The sequence below is a fragment of the Neopsephotus bourkii genome, unplaced genomic scaffold, assembly GCF_033783945.1.
Source record: "Neopsephotus bourkii isolate Nb327-2 ecotype Australia unplaced genomic scaffold, CSIRO-AGI_Nbou_v1 NB_1016, whole genome shotgun sequence".
NCBI classification, from domain to species: Eukaryota; Metazoa; Chordata; class Aves; order Psittaciformes; family Psittacidae; genus Neopsephotus; species Neopsephotus bourkii.
In genome coordinates, this window is record NW_026901505.1 from 1,597,923 (window position 1) to 1,617,341 (window position 19,419).

Below are 19,419 nucleotides of genomic sequence, written 5' to 3' on the forward strand. Positions count from 1 at the left end.
TTAACAGCAGAGAACAGCTTCGGCTGACCAAGAATATTCTGTTTAGCTTTGGTTTTCCACCACTCATGTAGGACATACTTGGAAGAGCCCTAGAGCAGCTGTCCTGCCAAAGAGGGTGAAATGCTGTAAGATGATCAGGTACTAGGCAAGGGCTTGTCCCAGTGTGCTGCTAGTGAAATGATATCAAAGCACACTCTGAGCTTTCTATGAAGGGTGGGTCACTGCTGCTACTTTTGCTTCACTCCTGCAGGCAAATGAACTTAATGGTAGAAGATGAGGCATGCAGACACACTGCATCTTTTAAACTGTATTTGTACATGCCGAGCACTGTAGTCCTCTCCATGCCACCTGCAAACTTCACCACCATAGGATACTGAAATCATTTAGTCTTGTAAGAGAAGGGGAACAGGTATAAAAGCAAAAGGGTTTTTAATTCCATGCAATCCACAAAACTTTCCAATAGCTTTGGAGAGGAAAAGTGTCTGCAAATGGATAGCCACAGGCAGCGACACTGAAAAGGACTCCTGAATGTCTTTTGACTTGTACAGCAGCAGGAGGAAAACAAACTGTTTGGAAAATCTGCATTTGATTTGTTTTTCAAGCTGGGAAGCATGGGAGGTGATCTTTCATTTAGATCACGGTAAACAGTAGGGAAAGAAGAAAAGAATTATAAGAGAGTAGAATATGTCTCTCCACGTCTCAAGTACCCTTTGCCCTGTCATGAATCAGGTTTGCAGGAGGGCACACACCAAGGGACTGCAAGAGGAGAAATAACATTCAAGATACTTGGCACTTCAGGAATCTGCATTTAGGAGATAAGTTCAAAAAATGACCTAGAAATGGGAGCTAAAACCCTCTTCTGTCAACAGAGAATTCTCCCATGGGGGGCTGCCAGAGCATGCTAAGGAATGGTTGCGAGGAAGGCGGTTTTAGGTGGGTAGCTCACTCTGAGCTACCAGCACCAGCAAGTTCACAACAAGCAGAGGGTACAGCCATGCAGCTCTGAGGCACCTCCCTTAAAACACTGCTGGACATCCCCATATAGGAGGAAGTAAATTTGCATTATCCATGGCAAGCAGCCATTCTAGGTTCTGGTGCATTGAAATATGTCTTCTATCCTACTCCATAGGGTATAAAAAGAAAAATGGGAGAAGGAGAAAGTTAGATCTAGAGAATAATCCCATAAGCAGCTGCTTTACACCCTGAAACACACTTTGTTTAAGAATTGGTCCATTTGCCCACATGCATTCCTGCAGGCCAGATCAGCTTTCACTGAGAAGATAATTTAGGCAGAACACACATTTTCTACTATTTATAAGACTTTCCTTTTAATGGTTCATCTGCATTGCAGATGCAGTGGGACCAGGGGGCTGTTCACAGCACAGTTGCAATATGTAGGGCAGACAGGATTTATTCACGCCTGCTTTACCTACAAAATGCAGCGGTTCCCAAATGAGAGGTTTTGACCTTGGCCTTGGAAAACAGAGTTATGAACCCACAGAAGCAGAAAAGCATAAAAAGGTTGATATGAGACTGAAAACTTAGAATGCAAAGAACCCAGATGATATCTACTTTACATTGGCTTAGGGCTGTGTTTGGAAGCATGTGGAAATTTAATCTGTACCTCTCTTTATCAACAATGCAATTCCAATGGACATAGGGGGGCTAAGCCTCAAAATGTAAGCAGATCATCGGACTCTTCAAAATGACCTGTACAGTTTGCTCAAGCGAGATGGGTTTTCCACTGAACACACTGACTGAAAAGAAAATGTTGAGGAAAACATTTATTTCCCATTCTAAAATATAACTCTGGATTATAAGGCTTTTAAAATTACAATTCTTGCAACAACTTTACTTCCTCTTCCTCGTCACTATCAGTTACATTGAATATGCGGATGCTGGAGGAAGTAGATGGAGTGGCTGAGAAAAGCTCCTCCAGTCCTCCAACGTGCAGCTGTGGTAGGGGCCTTACAACCTGCCCCTCATTCCAGTTGCTGTGGGAAGGCACTGCTTCAAGGCGCACACAGCTGTGTTGGTTCTCACGTGTACTTTCTTCTGGGTATTCCTTGGAAGGATAGGTTCCATTCAGAGCTGGAAGCATCAATTCCTGTCTTCGGTACTTGTCTTCATAAAAGCCAAAGCGTTCAGGCACTGAGCTGGGGAAATTTGCACAGCCAAATGGGGGACGGCTGAATGGGCATGTGCTGCAATTAGAGAGATTGAAAGTTGGCTTTCAGAAAGGCAGATTGCTGTTCAGCTGCGAAAAACAGAATGACACTAATGTTCTCTGCTAGCCAGCTTTCCCTGTTGAAATATTCAGAACATACATACTTCAAAACCTTGCCTATTTTAAACACTAGGGCCCATAACAGGAGTTGTACACAAATTCCATATCTGTGCATGTGCACCCCTTCATGCCAGATACACACATGATGTTGCTTTGAAAACAAACTGAAACCCCATTGTATTTATGAATGAAATAACATCACGGATAAACCAGCATCTGGTCACCCTTCAGTACGTTAACCAGCATGCTCGAAACAGCAAAAAAAAAAGGCATCAAAAGTCAGTTCGTGTTATTTCTGTATGCCAAAATCTGTGACAGAGATTGGGTAAAACACTGTTACTTATTTTTTGAAGCAAACTCTGGCATCTGCTACACTCTTATTAAACAGGAGGACTGACAGAGGATCCTTGTGGTTGTCAATGTTACTATTTGGAGAATGTACAGTTATAAACAGTGTAGATGTTCTAAAGACATTAATACAATGTCTGCTGAGGCTTAGGGGAAATGATACGTATTTCCAGTCTAATCTTTAAATTTTTAGTGCATAAATCTGCATACATGCATTTGCACTGTCAGGGCTACTCATAAATTATGAGTTTGTATGCGAGAGTTTATAGGAATGTGAAATTATGAATCATTGTATTAGAAAGATCCTGGTATTAGCAAAGCTGGCAGCCTTCCGAAGCCTGCTAATGTATGAACTCAGAACAGTCTTTTATGGTACAAGAACACTCCTCTCCCTCAGAGGCTTCACAAAACTGTCTAATTCCAGAGACCAAGGGCTAAGCAAAGCTCATCTTGAGCGATTTTGGGAATATGTGTCCTCTGTTTCTTTAAAGGACATCTTGTATTGCCAATGTCTTTAAGGGTTAATAGGTCATCAGCCTTAATTTCTGACTGGGTAAGTTACTGCTCTAGGAAAATACTGGTTGCTGCTATTAGTAGGAATGAGCAGTGTATAAACAGGCATAATTTAAGTCTAATTATCATAATAATGTCTATGTTTGATATTGCATAGTCCTGAAATAAAAATGATGCCTTACAAAGAATAAGCATCAGTAGGCCATCAGTCGACTTGTGTTTGAGCAGCACACTTGCTGCTGGGAGGGCATTGGTGCCTTCTAATCATGCTTAGCTTAGGAAATACCCACAGAATATTACATGTGTTAGCTTGTAAATTCTCGGATTAGGTGATTTCTGACTGACTGCCCAGAGACTTCAAAGAAAAAAAACAGGTATTACTACTTATATAAGAATTCTAGAGATATTTTACACCAGGATGGGATTCAGAAATATTGGTAGTTATGGCAGCCCCAATGATAGTACCAGGAGACATCTCACACACCTACTGTAATTCTATCTGATCAGTTTCTAAATATATGTACACTATCTAATGCTTTTCAGTGGAAATCAACTGCACTTAGATGCATAAAGTGGAAAGCAGATACTTATATTTACTGTGGGTCTGCCAGTGCCAATTACTGCAATAGTACTATGGAGCCTTCGGGAACTGGGCATAAATTATGAGCAGCCTCGCACCATACAGGAGGGATAGGAAAGTAAGAGCACCTTTCCTTCTGAAGGCACCATCTGCTTTCTCTAAGTCAAAAGACTGCCTTTTAGCATTTGTTCTTACTGGTATCGTAGTGAAAGGTTTCATTACCTTGATGGGAAATAGTGAGGTCCAGGTACAATGTAGGAGTGGAAAAATGAAAACTGAGGATTTACTCCAAACAGACCAGCTGGCTGAGTAATGTCATAGACATGTGAGTGGAGAAAAGTGGTAGCCTGGGGAAGAGGTAAACCTGTAGGGAAAATAGAAACTCCTGGGTACTCCTTGGGGGGCTCACTATTAGAGACAGAAAATCTGCCATTAGTGTTGGCTATGTTACTTGGGTTTCCACTGAAGCTCTCAATAAAAACTGGTGCAGATCTCGTCAGAGAGCAATTGAGCCCAGATGACACATCAAGAGCTTCTGTCTTAGCAGGTTGAGCAAAATGCTGTGGTGAAATTACAGGGTGCAGGGGCAGGGCTGGAGCTGGAAAAGCCACTGATGCAGTGTTTGCACTAGTAGTCTGGAAAAGAGTAATTGGACCAGCAGGTTGAATGGAAGAAGCCGGCAGACGGATGGCAGGAGGCTCACCTTTAGGAAACAGAACAGTTATTTATCAGACATGAACAGAGGAAGAAATTTCACAAACAGCAGTGTAGCAAACCACAGCCAAATCCATTTTCCCCAAAACACGTCCTAGCATTACTTTATTGCAACTCACTGTCACTTGGAACTCACTCAGCCTTCCACAGAAACCCAAGGGTGAAAGAAGAAGCAATTGGTTAGTGAGTGTTGAGGATGTGAGGCTGGTGAGGTCTGTGTCATGTCCTGATATGGTCACAGAATGGGGCTGGAGTGTGTTTTTAAGTGTCTGAAGCACAGAAAACCTCCCAGATCTACACACTTCCTTTGAGTGAGCCAAATTCTTAACAAATCTTTGTGGTGCCAAAGCAGCAATGAGAAGCAAAAGCAATATGCTTTCTTTTTGTTTCACCAGCAAAGTTCCCACTAGCCAATTTCACTTTTAAATGTACACTTTCAAATCACACCTCCTGTCAACAGAGCTGCCTCTATACAAAAGACTGCAAAACACATTGCATAACTATTTTCAAAGCCCACTACCTAGTTTAAGAGTCTAAATTCCAAGTCAACAGGACTTAGATGCATCTAGATCTTTACAACTTGTATTTAAGAATAATTTCAATCACAATAGAATAGTAAACTCTGAAATGATATATAGTAGCATCTGAGGACATCATAATGTTGTAAAATATACCAGGGTAAGAAAATGAGTACTTTATTCAGTCAAATTTACAGAAGAATTTGAGAATGGATCACATCATTAACTCAGAACTTGACCTAAACAAATCTGAGTGTTCTCTTTTACATCTCTGAATATTACCACACAGTGTAAATAGGCATTTCATTTTCTTGTCTCATCGTAAAGACAGCAGCCCTTGTCAGTATGCTTAAAAATGCCATTAAGCTTTTTGTTGCTGAAATCCACTATTCATACACTGAGCCAGACCTCTTACACTACAAAATAAGCAGGTCAGCTATTACACAGGACTGTTGGCTCTCATACTATACCCTATTTCACTGCCCATATTGACGTCTTATCAAAATCCTTCCAGGCTAGGTGCAACTTTTCAACATATTCCTTCTCTACTTCTATTTTTGTTTGTATAAAAGCTGAGCTCAAACTGTGGGCATGTGCAAGTCTGTAACACCTACATGCAGAACTGCTGTGCCTAGATAGCTAACTAACTTGTTCATGGAAAACGTGCCAATTAAAACTTTCTTCTTCAGATTTAGTGACTGCTTTATCATTGCAGCACAAACCTTACTCACACCCTACTAGCATCCTTTTGGATGACCTTGTTGACAATTCTGTCTGCTCTCTCTTGTAAGCAGCCTAAGTTGTGGAGCATTTGCTCTAGAGCAATGGTGCCCTCACTATGAAGAAACATTAAAACCAGGGTGGAGGTGCCATGAACTGAGCTAATGGGCTTTTTTAGAAGTGGTAGGACAGGGTTGAACACTAGTGCAGTTAGAGCTGGTGAGGTAAAAAGTATGTGAGGTAGAGACAGAGCAAGAAAAGGAAACAGCTGTAGCTTGTCAGAAAGCAAGTGTTGAGTAACAGATATCCAAAAAGACTGACAGGGAAGGAACCAGAGCTACAAATACAATAGCAGCAATCTGTGGGCAATGAAAAAGCCAGAAGGATTTAAAAGGCTGAGGAAAAAGTAGGTAGAGATGGGGATATGGAGGTGCAGTGCAGAGGACTGATAGAACCAGTGGTGTCAAGAAAGACCAAGACATTGTTTTAAGTACATCTACACTACTATATACATAACTTTTATTACAATAGGTAAATTCTGAATTTTTAAAATCATTCACTACTGAAAACTCACAGACTGGATAGCCAATGCTGTTCTTAACATTGGGGATGACAACCGAGTAAGCAGGTGACTGGATGGGGCAAATGCCAGCTGGATTTGTAGTGATGACACTCTGAGAAACACTGGGAAATACAGCAGAGACAGTCAGTGGAAAACGCTTCCTTTTGCTTGGTCGTGGTTGATAAACCCAATCTGTCAGAGATGAAAAAAGACACAGATGTCCCATTTTTTTTGATGGTCTCATTCTTTACATGAAGTTATGGGATCTGTAACTCTAAAATATATAAAAAGAATCCCAAAGTGGCTCCTATAGTCAGTGGCAATACTCCATTTGTTTCAGTGACCCAGCAAATGGGCATTTTATCAGAGGTGGAAATAAAATGGACATATTTGGGCATTGGCTTTATGTTACTAAATAGTAACTGTTTGTGAGACAAAGAAACACAGAACAATTGAGAGTGACATGGCCTTGCTGAGGGAAGCATGTTAAGGAGAACATGACACTGTATTACAGGCTTTTGGTGTGAAAGAAAACTATGACTGTATTCTGAGACATTGGGAACGATTCTTCACTATGAAGGTGATGAGGCACTGGAACAGGTTTCCCAGAGAAGCTGTGGATTCCCCATTCCTGGAAATGTTCAAGGTGAGGTTGGACAACCTGGTTGTTGGAGCAACCTGGTCTAGTGAAAGGGGTCCCTGCCTGTGCCAGGGGGTTGGAACTAGATGATCCTTAAGGTCTTCCAGCCCACACCATTCTGTGATCGATTCTGTGATTCTATTAAAAATGTAGATCTCTCCTGATTGTTTCATTAACCCATTAAGTCTCACACATACCTGCAGTTTACAAGAGACAATGGAAAATATGACCTATTAGGAATCCTGTACAGATTTTGGAGGATTACACTTGGCTTTGCCTTAGAAGATTAACCAAACAGTAAGTGATGTATATTATGTATATATATGAGATGTATATTATGTATATATATGTATATATGAGAGCTGTATGTTATGAATTTACACTGAACAGCTCGGGTTCTTACATAGTCTAACCCTTAATGCCACTTTAAAGGGCAATGAGAAGGGGATGAGAGAAGCTTTTATCTTTTCCTTGTTTATGACAGATTAGTCAGATCTTGTCTGCCGAGATCAGACATAATCATGAACTAGCAGGATTATGACAACAGAGAGAGAAAGGATCACGACACTTGGTATCTCAACAGCTTTTAAAAAGAGTGTTCAAAGTACTTTTGCTGTTTTATTTAACTGCAGCGTTACGGAGAAAGGGATTTGTGAAGGGTACAAATTTTTAACCTTCTTGATGAAAGGTTGAGAAACAACATCTTCCACACCATTATTTGGGAATCCCAAGTCTACACATGGAAGAATCCCACAGAATACAATGCTGTTTGTGTTTCCTGTGGCATTTCCTTTTCCTGCTTTTGAGGAATGAATGCATGTGTCACCACAGGCCACCTGGGCAGCTCTTTCTGGAGGACATGAAATGATGCAGCAGGCCATGTTCACACTAAACTCACTATCTGGCTATTACAGTAGTAAAACGTTCAGGAAAGCTGCTGTAGCTGTGGTGGTCTATGTGAACTATGACGGGTGAAACATCATTTTAGATACTGTAAAGCATTAACATGCTTTCATGCACTAGAAAGCTGACATGAGGACTGCATGCTTGAAACTTTTGTCATCTTTTTCTATTACTTGCTCTAATGAAAGAGATACACTTCTCAAAAAAAATCTTGCACTTCTGAAGCATTCAGATAAATAAAGACTTGTTACTTGTTTACCAGGAAATTCCTCTCTGTGCCTCTGTTTTATTTTATAAGCTTCATCATAATAGGGCTGCTTCTGCTCTTCAGTCAGTTTGCTCCACTCCAGTCCAAGCCGAACACTGATATCTGCATTGCTGGCAGCTGGGTTAGCTTTTGCTAGGATGGGCCGATGAATCCTTGCCCATACCATAAATGCATTCATTGGACGCTTCACATGGCCATTTTTGTCTTTGCTAAATGGAGTGTCTGGCATACCTGTGCAACAGAATAAGGAAAGAGGACCATCTGCCACGCAATATATGCATACAGGTTACATTCAATAGTGCATCAAGAGGATATTTGGCACCAGACAAAAGAATCACTAGAGTTTTGGAATACGTGAATCTCAATGCACATTTGGAGAGCAGTTCCTAGAAAACTAACTAAGGGTAAGGGAGTGCTCTTCACTGACCTCCACTGAACCACTGCCCAAGGAATCACTTACCTGGCTTTTGTTAAATAGTATTAAATAAAAAGAAAGGAAAAGCCCAAAAGAAGCATATGGGACTGCAAACACCCTGCTTTGGGTTTCATTTGACTAGATTGTTTTGCTATGAACTTGTAAACTAAACATTGTATAGCGTAGATCATGCCAGTGCAAATTTGCCATCTCCACTAGAACTACGTACCCAAAGCCTTAGGGAAGCAGGGACCAGATCTAATGGTGATACAGCAGCTTAGTCCCACACCTGTGCAGTCCCTGGCTTCTAAGCTGACATTGTTCCCAGTTTGGGTTTTGGCTGTTGATTTCCCTCTCTCTTTTCTCTGATTTGGACTCATTTTGCTGGAAGAACCCGCATTACCCAGTGACTGTTACATGACACCCAGCTTGGCTCTTTGTAAACACAGACTGCATTTAGATTGGTGTCATGATGAGCCCCCCAGATGCCCACAACTGATCCCTGAGCAAGTGATGTCCTCTCTGAAAATGGCTTTAAAATGAACTCTTCTACATTATCAATAAAGGGGAAAAGTCTTCTATTCTTTCAGACCTCACTTTTAAGTCACTATTTTTGAAAATCTAGTTATCTTTAAAAAAAAAAAATAAATCTAATGCAGGTATTTCAAATGTTCCTCATTTATCATGTCCAAGTTTTCTGAGCGAGGTGTATGAATGCTTCACAGCTTTCAAAATCAAGCAGACTCCTGACCTTAAAACTTGCAATCACATCTCAGTGCAATTCTGAACACCGTTATAATGGGTTTAATGTAATCAGGGAGTAAGTGGACAAAACTGCAGTGAGTTTAATAAGCCACTACTCTGTGCTCCCACATGTTTATTACATCTCACACTGAAGAAGAGAGCTGTACAAACCCCAGTCTATACAAAGGGATGGTTCTCTTCAGTTATGTTCTCCTATCTGATTACCTGTGTGCCACTTACAGTAAGAACCCTTGCAAGCTCTATTAATATAATACCTGCATCGGCGGGGAGTACTGTGAAGGGAACGTTTTTGGTTTCGATCTTTACAGAAGGCTCCGGTAAAGACTGCATTTTAAGCGGCACTTTTTTCACCGGCACTTTAGGTATGTGGAGCAGGCCTGATGGCAGAGGGCCTTGGATCTGGATGCAGGTCCCAGGAGGCAAAGGGTGAACCACAACCGGGATCTTCATATCTTTAGAGGGGACCCCAAAACCTTTACGTAGCTGCACCTTGCCGTCATCAGTGCTGGCACAAACAGGCCCACACAGGGCTCCAGTGGGAGCAGGAAGAGGCCCACACAGGGATCCAGCGGGAGCAGGAAGAGGCCCACATAGGGATCCAGTGGGAATAGGAACAGGCCCACACAGGGATCCAGTGGAAGCAGGAAGAGGCCCACATAGGGATCCAGTGGGAATAGGAACAGGCCCACACAGGGATCCAGTGGGAGCATGAAGAGTGCCACAAAGGGATCCAGTGGGAACAGGAACTGGCCCACATAGGGACTGAGTGGGAACAGGAACTGGCCCACATAGGGATCGAGTGGGAACAGGAACTGGCTCACACAGGGATCCAGCTGGAGCATGAACAGACAGACACAGGGATCCAGCCAGACCATTGGTGGACTCACAGAGAGATCCCAACGGAGCATCATCGTTTTCCACCTTCACCCCACAGGCCGCAAAGGCCACATCAGGCATCTCCACTTTGACAGCACTTTCTCTCCAGGGCTCCTTCCCATTCCCCCACTTCTCCAGCACCTTCACCTCGTTCTGGCATTCATCACCACACACTTCATGGTCCCTTTCTCTCTTGATGACACCGCAAGCCTCTTCACCCACTTCCTCAACATGGGAGCACCCGAACCCTGCCCCTGACTCTCTGCCATCCCCGCAGTAGCCCTGGCCATTGCCCGGCTCCACATCGGGCTCCTCCACTTTGACGTGCACCACCCCGACGGCACCCTTGTCCTCCGGTGGCCGGAGGTGGCCGGATGCCGCCGGCGGCCGCGGGGGGGCGCTGCGGGGGACCGGCCGCTGCCGCCCGCCCCTCGCCATTCCAAGGCCGCCCCTTGGGCGCCCGCGGCCGTTGACGCCAACGTTCGCCGCGCCCTCGCGGCCTCGCCCACCCCGCCCCGATGACCGTTGGTGGAGGCTCCGCCGGTCACGCCCCCGGACGCGGCTGTAACCATAGAGAGGTCCGCCGAGACGCACAGAGTGGCTCCACCGAGTGATGGTCGTTACGCCGCTTCTGTTTCCGTTTCCGCTCTGGTCATGTTGGGCTGCGGGCGGGCCGTTGGAGGTAAGGCGGCCGGGAGCGGGTGGTGGGTGCGGAGCTTGGGCGGCAGCTGCCGCCTCCTCCTATCCATGGCGAAAAGCAAGTTCGAGTATGTGCGGGACTTCGAGGCGGACGATACCTGTCTGCCCAACTGCTGGATAGTGGTGCGGCTGGACGGCCGTAACTTCCACAGGTGAGGGCGGGCAGCTAGTGGCCGGGGTGCTTCTAGCGGTGTGGTTGCTTTGGCGGCGCCTCAGCGAGTGGGGGGGACTGGTCCGGGGTACGGAGGCGCTGGGATGCTGGCTGTGAGTGCTGGGCCGAGAGAAGGGCCCCTGGCTGCTGCCATGCAGGAGCCTTGGCAACTCCCTGCCCGGCTTGGGCGGGTTCCGCAGGGTTAACAAATCCTCCTTTTCCCTGATCCCCAGAGTGAGGCCTTAGCTCGGCCTCTCCGATTGCTACCGGTGCTTTGCCTCCGAGGGCCATGGTTTGATTCATAACGGTGCCTTCGGCAGCGTGGTAGGGAAACGGTTATACCAGTGTCTGAGGGGAACAGCATTTGCTGGGGGAAGGCCAGCAAGTGGTGTACAGCAGTTTTTATTTGTGTTTGGTGTTGGTGTCTGTGCGGCGTTCACCTTTTCTGGGGATCAATAGAATGCAGTTCTCAAGTTCTAGATGATGTATCCGTTGCTGGGGATTTGGTCTCTGGGTTTGTCACAGGGTTCTGGTAAAGCTGTCAAGTTTTAAGAAGTAAATGATAATGTTGCCTGTATTGGATAGAATGTAAAAGGCAGCATGTTTTTTGTTCTTGCTTTTCATACTTGGAGCGAATTCTCTGTATTGACAGGATACTGGAAATCAATATTGATAGAAGGCAAATGTGAGGAAACTAAAAGGGTTGTCATTTTTAGTGGCTTCTTAAGGGGTTCTTACTCAACCGTTTTTGCTTTGAAGGTTTTCTGAGCAGCATGAGTTCAAAAAGCCAAATGATGACCGTGCTCTTCATCTGATGACCAAATGTGCACAGACAGTGATGGAAGAACTGGAGGATATTGCTATTGCTTATGGACAGAGTGATGAATACAGTTTTGTCTTCAAAAAGAAAAGTAGATGGTTTAAAAGAAGAGCAAGGTAACAGCTGCGTTGATACCACATCTCTAAACCTCTGATTTTTTAGGTTTGCCTTTACGCACAAAAGTTTAGAGTTGGGCTGTGTTTGGGTGCATACAGTATGTCTAATTCAGGTTCTTCATGTGAAAGGTTTGCTCGTCATCTTTCAGGAAAATATGTTCAGTGATACAGAGATCTGGAAACAAAATTGATGATAGAAACCTTGGAAACGAGCGTTGATAGAATCAACATTCTTTTAAGAAAATGTTACCTTTTCCAGACTTCCTTGATTCTCAGTAGTTCCTGTTCTTCAGAAGGCTCTGTCATTGCTGATCTGTTGGGCTGTTACTTAAGAAATGCTGCTGTCCACCAGAACGATAGGTACTTACACCTCAGATAATCACAGGTACAAATCACATTGATCTACTTCTTTCTTTTTCCTTTTGCTTTGTGTTTGCAAGCAAGTTCATGACTCATGTGGTCTCCCAGTTTGCCTCAAGTTACGTTTTCTATTGGAAGGATTACTTCAAGGACCAGCCACTTCTGTACCCACCAGGATTTGATGCCCGAATTGTGTTGTATCCCAGCAACCAGAATTTAAAGGACTACCTCAGCTGGAGACAAGCAGATTGTAAGTGTTTCTAGAAAACAGATTTGTGCAGTTGAGTTGTCTTCATCTCTGAATAGAAATGCCTTTATTGCCAGTGTGTATAGGTATCAGTGAAGGAACAGCAGGTAGGGTGGTAGTTTTTAATCAACAATATTAGCATCATTTCGGGCTTTGTATGGATACAGAAATACTGGCTAGAGTTTTGAGCCTTCAGGTTACAACCATATTTGTTGCATCCCGGGAGTGAGTTCAGTGCAAGAAATAGTTTCAAATATTAATATAATGAACTTAACTGTTTTTTATGTTCCAAGTTTGTTTAGCCAGGGGAATCTTGAAGAGATGTGGATGTTCAATCAGTGCTGTATATTCCACACCAGAACACACCTTTGGATTTACTTCCTAGGCATTTGTTGGTACCTAATCCTTATTGCTCAAAGGAAGACAACTTAGATTACACAGAAACACCCTCCACTCTCTGCTCTCCAATTTCAGAATTACAAAGAAATGTGTCTTCTAGTCATTCTTATCCTATGCAGTACCTTAAGAGTTAATCAGAAAGATCACATCATCTCTAGCAGCTGGTATTATTAATTCTGTTTTGTTCTTGGCTGTTCCTTGAGTACAACTCTGAAACTAAAGCTGTATTTTCTGAGTAGTCACTCAGATTTGATAAATTCTCTTTCTCTCTTTTCTCTTTTTCTGTAGGCCATATTAATAACCTTTATAATACAGTGTTTTGGATGCTTGTACAGCGAAGTGGTTTGACACCAGTGCAAGCACAGGATAGACTGCAGGTAAGAGTCTCTTTAGAGCATGTTTTTTTCCAGCTACAGAGAAAATCATAAGATTTGTAAAGCTGGACTTGCCTACCCAGCAGCCATGGCTGGATTGTCTGTTCTTATAATTTTGTGGATGTAGATTCAACTTCAATTGTATGGATGCTAATGTGATTGAAAAACACTGTCTCTTTGGCCAAATACTGGTAGGATTTTAATCCTTCATGAGCAAGTTCAGTAAGCATAGAAATGTCATATAAACATCCGGTATATGTATGCATGAAGTATTATGGCAGGATTCAGCTAGTACTGATTCCCTGTCCCTTCTGTAGGATTTTGCCTGAGCATGCAGACTTGAGCAGATCATTTTCTCTTGGAGTTTGTTGACTTTTATTGGTTTGTCTGGAAGATGTAACCAAACAGACAACAAAACTTTCTCTGTATTAATATCCTCGTTTGGCAGTTGGAAATAATTCCTCTGTTGGAAGAGGTAGTTAAACCCTGTGACTTCAAGGTGAAAACCTGCCAAAATGTCAGTCTTGCACCCAGTGTTCACCCTTTTTCTACCCTGGAGGTTGAGTTTGTTTTTCTTTAAAAGTATTTTCTGTTTTCATTTCCTCTCAGGGGACTTTGGCTGGAGACAAGAATGAAATACTCTTTTCTGAATTCAACATCAACTACAACAATGAACCTCTGATGTACAGAAAAGGAACTGTCTTAGTATGGCAAAAGGTAAAAAGCTGTATTACCACTTGCTTCAAGCTCATTTTTAGTAGGTTTTAGTAGGGACACTATGGCAGATAAGCTGGACTGTAAGATCCCAGCTATATCCCAAATATATGTCGATGTATTTAACATGTCTATGTATTAACTAACCATATTTAGCTTATAATGATGTGTGAGATGTGTAATTATTTTGGAGATATTTTTGAGAGATGTGTATCTATGAGCATAGTATAAAAATTGGTCTTTGAAATGTGATTTGGGTACAAATTATGACTGTTGAGCTAATAGATGTATCAGTGGCTGAGGGGTGTTGGACTAGATGATCTCCAGAGGTCCCTTACAACATGAATGATTCTGTGAATTACACAAGACTGATGTTTTTGCTAGACAAATCTACTTTGTTTAGGGAATTGTACCCTTGGTTTCTTTGTGTTACCAGCTTTGAAAATGCAGGAAATATTCTGCTTCCTGAAAAACTACATTTTACTGACTTTTGTCATTCTGATATGATAATTGTTGGGACCTGTGTCAGGCCCTTCTTCACAGGACTAGATCCCAGGTATTTCCATTGCAAAGGAATTCCAACCTTTTGGCCTACTGTTTCTTTGTTTGGCCTACTATTACTTTGACCTAATTGGAATGGATAGAGGCTTCCACCTGGGAATACATTCCACTTGTTCCTTATGCATATTTTTTCTTGGTAATAACGTTCGCATGGTTTCCTATGTGCTTTATATAGCTCCAAATTAAATACTGTATTTTATTCAGGAACACTTGGAATCAGGTGACTTTGCAGGTCATTTCTTCAAGCCATGTGATGATGACATGCAGTTTCAGCTGCTCCTGGTTGAACTGAAAATAGGCTTTCTTTCAAAAGATGCTATGTAGCATGCTATAGGGTTGCCAGTTTCTATTTTTTGTAGCTTTGGTTCTTATCCATTTGTGAATTTTCTCCAGAGTCTTTCCTGTCTGCTAATGTGTCAACTGTATTTTCAGGTTAATGAAGTCATGACTAAGAAAATGAAACTCCCGAAGGAAGCAGAAGAAAAAGAAATTGAAGTGACTCGGACTAGGACTGAAGTTGTTCCCCTGCACTGTGACATTATCGGAGACCAGTTCTGGGAGGAATACCCTGAAATTCTGGATGAGGGTAGTTAATATCTCTGAGTATGCTGTCTGACATACAAGGATATGCCTGGATGGAAAACTAAAATTCTAGCAGATTTTGAATGTTAAGGAATGATAATTGAAGACTGCTTTTTTCTTGAGCATTTGTATTTGTAGAAAAAGTATACAGAAATGCCCTGCATTTCTATAGCATTTAAATGAAATCCTAAAACTCCACTGCGCAGGCTGGAAGGGTGTCGTGGTTTAAGCCCAGCCAGACAGCTGGTGCACTCACTTCCTCCCCCCCCCCCCCTTCTTGCCCTCCCCCTACTCCCGTAGGGGTGGAGAGGAGAATTGAAAAGAATGTGACTCCCACGGGTTGAGATAAGAACAGTTTAGTAACTAAGGTATAACACGGATCATTACTGCTGCCACCAATAATAATAATGATAAAGGAAATAACAAGGGAAGAGAATACAACACCTCACCACCAGCTGACCGATAACTCACCCCTACCACCCCCCCAGCCAGACCAAGCACCGACCGATACCTCCTCCAGCCCTGCAGTCCCCTTAGCTCTTCTGGGTAACTCCCCATTACATCCTGGGCATGACGTGCTGTGGTATGGAATACCTCTTTGGTCAGTTTGCGTCAGGTGTCCTGTCTCTGCTTCCTCCCGGCTTCCCCCCTCCCTGGCAGAGCATGAGGCTCACAAAGTCCTTGGCCAAACCAAAACATCATTGTTATCAGCTCTGTTGCCAGGCCGAAAGTCAAAACACAACACTGCACCAGCTACCAAGAAGGAGAAAAATGACTGCTACTGCTGAACCCAGGACAAAGGGCTTACTCTCACTTGTCTGTATAGACGGGCGAGGGTCAAAATGGTAGGTGACAAGGTGCATGGGAAGCTGCAAGATCCAACGTTGCATGTGGGCGGACCAGCGCATGGGTAGCTCAAGTTAGCTCAGGAGTTGACAGTCGTGGTCGGACACTTCCTGATTGCCTCGGCACCCTTCTTCCCAGATTTGCATATCCCACATGCCCTTGGTCATTGTGCTTGTAGTAAGCGTGGTTAAAGCCCTTCCCAGATCTTCGCTCGCGAAGCCAAGCCATCAATCAATCAAATGACGTATTTTACTAAACTGCCAAACTATAAAAAGGTTTGTGTATTTGAACAGTTCAAAGCAGAGGAGAAAATAACGTGTTTGGTTTTTTTTGTTTGTTTCAACTGTGATGGGCCAGAATAGGATCATAGAACAGTTTGGGTTCAGCTGTAGCAGTTATTTTTCTCCTTAATAGTTGGTGCAGTGCTGTGTTTTTGGCTTTAGCCTGAGGCCAGTGCTGGTAGCACCAGTGGAAGACCTTGATGAGTCAAGTAACATTTACTCTGATCAAGGACTCCTTTCTCCCCACCGTCCTTTCTCCCCACCATTCTTCTTCCTCCTGCTCCCGGAGGGATGGGGAGGAGAACTGGAAGAATGTAACTCCCACAGGCTGAGGTAAGAACAGTGCAGGAACTAAGGTATAGCACAAAACTGCTGTTAACCACCAATAATGAAAACGATAAAGGAAATAACAAGGTGAGACAATACAATTGCTCACCACAGACTGACCGCTACCCAGCCCAAGCAGTGATCTGGGCCTTCTGCATACCTCCCTCCACTTTATATACTGGGCATGGTGGGCCTGTGGTTTGGAATACTCCTTTGCCTAGTTTGGGTCAGGTGTCCAGTCTCTGCTTCTTCGAAGCTTCCCATGCCCCTCCTCACTGGTGGACCATGGGACTGAAAATGTCCCTTGATAGGAGTAAATGTTACTTTAACACATCCAAGTCTTTAGCTGTGGCTGTCAGCACTGTTCTGAGGCTGGAGTCAAAATCGCTGCACTGCACTGCACCAGCTACTAAAAAGGAGATAAATGATTGATAAAGCTGAACCCCGGACAGTCCTTCAGTTCCAACCCCCTGCCATGTGCAGGGCCATCTTCCACTTGAGGACAGGAGGATTGTTATGTCTGTGGTGTTAATGAACCAGTTAAGCTGGTATAAGCATCTACTGTTCGTGCTTCAAAGGCTGCCAGAAGTGATGAAGATTATTGGAAGAAGTAAAGGACCCTCAGAGACCACCCCCACACTTCTGTACACATGCAGGGAACTTTCTGGAAAATAATGTAATCCATACATAGCCTCATGAATATGTATGTATGCCCAGGGACTATATAAGGACTGCTTGTGTAGCCATATGGGGACACACATTAGGAGGAGCTAGTCCCTGTGTCTCCCAGCGTCGCAGTCAAGAATACCTGCTTGTCAACTTGAAAACTCTTTTGGCAAGTTTGTTCCTGGACTTTTCTCCAAGTCCCATCCAACCTGGCCTTGAACACTGCGAGGAATGGGGCAGAATACTTCAACTGGCATTTAGTACTGAATTTCAAGGTTTGCGTGTTTAATCAGATCAGTGCTAAGCTGTTTGCCTGCTTCATGTCTCTGATCCTTACACAAAGGGAGTAGCGCAGCAGTTCTCTGTGATTTTCAAAGCTTTTGTCAAATGTACAGGTTTTTTATACTTTTGAAAAATAATAATTTCTTCCCTGTTGTGTTTATTACTTGGCCTTTATTTTCCTGAGAATTTTACTAGTAATGGGTGAAAGTACCGGAGAGGGGAATTAATAATCAAGAACCTGTAGAGATATGAAGTCTGTTAGGCCATGGGCAGTACACACTCTATTCTCCTCTTCTGTGCCCGGCAGCGTTGGTGTGTGTCTCCTGGGCAGCAGAGTGAAAAGTGGTACCACCGGAATGTTCCTGGTGCCTGCAAAGAGGCTGCTGCCCCGAATCTGTACTGCTGTCTTATGATTTTTCTGGGGATGACACAGACAGTGCTCCTGACAGTACAGGTTAGAGGGAAAACAATCAAACAGTTAAATCCATACAACCTCTCTGAGCCAAGATAGTTCTGCCAAGGTAAAGGGGCTTGTCCCAGTGCAGCTGGGATTGGAGAGAACTTGTGTCAGTACAGAAATACAACTCTAATGGTAGAATAGGTATTTATAAGGATATTACTGCTATAAGAGCAACCAGGCATGCTGCTGCTAAGGGAGAGACAGGCAGGAGTTGGAACTGGCCATAAAACTGGAAACAAAGGCTGAGGTGTGACTTAATTAGTTACCCATGAATCTGCATAGCAGCCTGCTCTCTGTTTCCCCTTTTCTCCCCCCAGGAAGAGCTTACACATTTAAGGCAATGTGCATTTGGGTTTGGTTTTGTTTTTTAAGAGCCACTCAGCAGGTGCTGATGTAAACTACACCTTTGCAAGTTCTTTGTGAGATTAAACAATGAGCCCATGTGCACAGGGCTTCCCCTTCACCACTGTGTTGTTTAACACAAAGCAGCGAAGCACAGCCAGTGGGAGAATGAGGATTGAATTTACTTTGGAGAATGGGCTGTGTAATTCCCAGGAAGAGGATATGAGGGATTGGGACAGGATGATTCCAAATGAGTCACTGCACTCGCCCGCCATTGACCCTTAAGCCCTTCCTGTCTGCATGTTGGTTTGGGGTTGCTTTCTTTTGAGATGCTGTGTGTTGCTATCTGTTGCCTGACTTGGGACATTACATCTAAAGCAACTGTTCCAGAGGTGGTAACAGATGGATTTTGAAGTAAAAGTTTTAGATTAAGAAATTTGGCAACCATGATTCATGCTTGGAAAGTATTATGTACCTTTTTTTATCTTATTTGACTAACTGATCCATAAATAGATACACTGTGGAATGTATGTACATGATACGTGTGTATATTAGGTCATCCTTACAATAGTACATAAATGTGTCTGTGTGCATATGGATGCACACTTAGAACTAACATATGGATTAGCTGAAGAACCATAGCCTTTGATTTGTATTAATATAAATGCTGGAGAAAGAAAATCCCTGTGCTGTTGTCATGCATCAAGTCATTTCTGCGACCCTGTAGCTGTAGGGGAAAATAAATCTCCCCAAGGCTCACGCAGCAGACAGGCGTTAGCACACAACCACAGCTCAACCTGCGGCCTGTGCCTGTAGGGATTTCTATAGCTGCAGCAGTCCCGTACAGTGACCCAGTGTAGGAATCCTTCCATAACAGGACGCACAAACGTACAGGACCCAGGTCTGAAAGATTAATGGGAGGTGATGGAATCCATCACAGTAAAACTGCTTTGCACCATTAACACACGGGGTCTTGCTGTTCCTGTGCTTTACACCCTTTTTACGGGTTAAAATGCAAACTCCATTGCAACCACCTTTTGCCCAGGTGCTGTTTCATGGCCAGTGCGGTGCCGTTCGGGCCCT

General features: G+C 43.5%; 2 protein-coding genes across 6 annotated transcripts; one reads left to right on the forward strand and one right to left on the reverse strand.

Moving 5' to 3' along the window:
- Nucleotides 1-1,767: 1,767 nt before the first annotated feature.
- On the reverse strand, nt 1,768-10,584 carry SOX30 (SRY-box transcription factor 30). 3 transcript variants are annotated; one of them, XM_061360149.1, is made up of 6 exons: nt 10,257-10,413; nt 9,488-10,066; nt 8,045-8,284; nt 6,255-6,434; nt 3,951-4,431; nt 1,768-2,204 (listed from the first exon to the last, which is right to left on the reverse strand). In XM_061360149.1, exons 1-6 carry the CDS (start codon nt 10,267-10,269, stop codon nt 1,832-1,834), a joined length of 1,866 nt encoding a protein of 621 aa, XP_061216133.1. In that variant the 5' UTR covers nt 10,270-10,413; the 3' UTR covers nt 1,768-1,831. The 3 variants fall into 3 exon arrangements, with proteins under 3 accessions (XP_061216133.1, XP_061216132.1, XP_061216134.1); XM_061360148.1 differs by having other exon boundaries at nt 9,488-10,584; XM_061360150.1 differs by lacking the exon at nt 9,488-10,066.
- Nucleotides 10,585-10,748: 164 nt separating this feature from the next.
- Nucleotides 10,749-15,151, forward strand: THG1L (tRNA-histidine guanylyltransferase 1 like). 3 transcript variants are annotated; one of them, XM_061360151.1, is made up of 6 exons: nt 10,749-10,960; nt 11,719-11,895; nt 12,336-12,505; nt 13,190-13,278; nt 13,885-13,992; nt 14,983-15,151. In XM_061360151.1, the coding sequence occupies exons 1-6, from the start codon at nt 10,764-10,766 to the stop codon at nt 15,142-15,144; spliced, it is 903 nt and encodes a 300-aa protein (XP_061216135.1). In that variant the 5' UTR covers nt 10,749-10,763; the 3' UTR covers nt 15,145-15,151. The 3 variants fall into 3 exon arrangements, with proteins under 3 accessions (XP_061216135.1, XP_061216136.1, XP_061216138.1); XM_061360152.1 differs by lacking the exon at nt 10,749-10,960 and having other exon boundaries at nt 11,764-11,895; nt 12,340-12,505; XM_061360154.1 differs by lacking the exon at nt 10,749-10,960 and having other exon boundaries at nt 11,829-11,895; nt 12,431-12,505.
- Nucleotides 15,152-19,419: the final 4,268 nt, after the last annotated feature.

Coding starts and splice junctions, on each gene's coding strand:
- SOX30 (XM_061360148.1), bottom strand. CDS start 10,547: ATGGCGAGGGGCGGGCGGCAGCGGCCGGTCCCCCGCAGCGCCCCCCCG. Junction 8,285..9,487: donor AGTACTCCCCGCCGATGCAG/GTATTATATTAA, acceptor TCTGTTGCACAG/GTATGCCAGACACTCCATTT. Junction 4,432..6,254: donor CAGCATTGGCTATCCAGTCT/GTGAGTTTTCAG, acceptor TGTTTCCTAAAG/GTGAGCCTCCTGCCATCCGT.
- THG1L (XM_061360151.1), top strand. CDS start 10,764: ATGTTGGGCTGCGGGCGGGCCGTTGGAGGTAAGGCGGCCGGGAGCGGG. Junction 12,506..13,189: donor CAGCTGGAGACAAGCAGATT/GTAAGTGTTTCT, acceptor CTTTTTCTGTAG/GCCATATTAATAACCTTTAT. Junction 13,279..13,884: donor AAGCACAGGATAGACTGCAG/GTAAGAGTCTCT, acceptor ATTTCCTCTCAG/GGGACTTTGGCTGGAGACAA.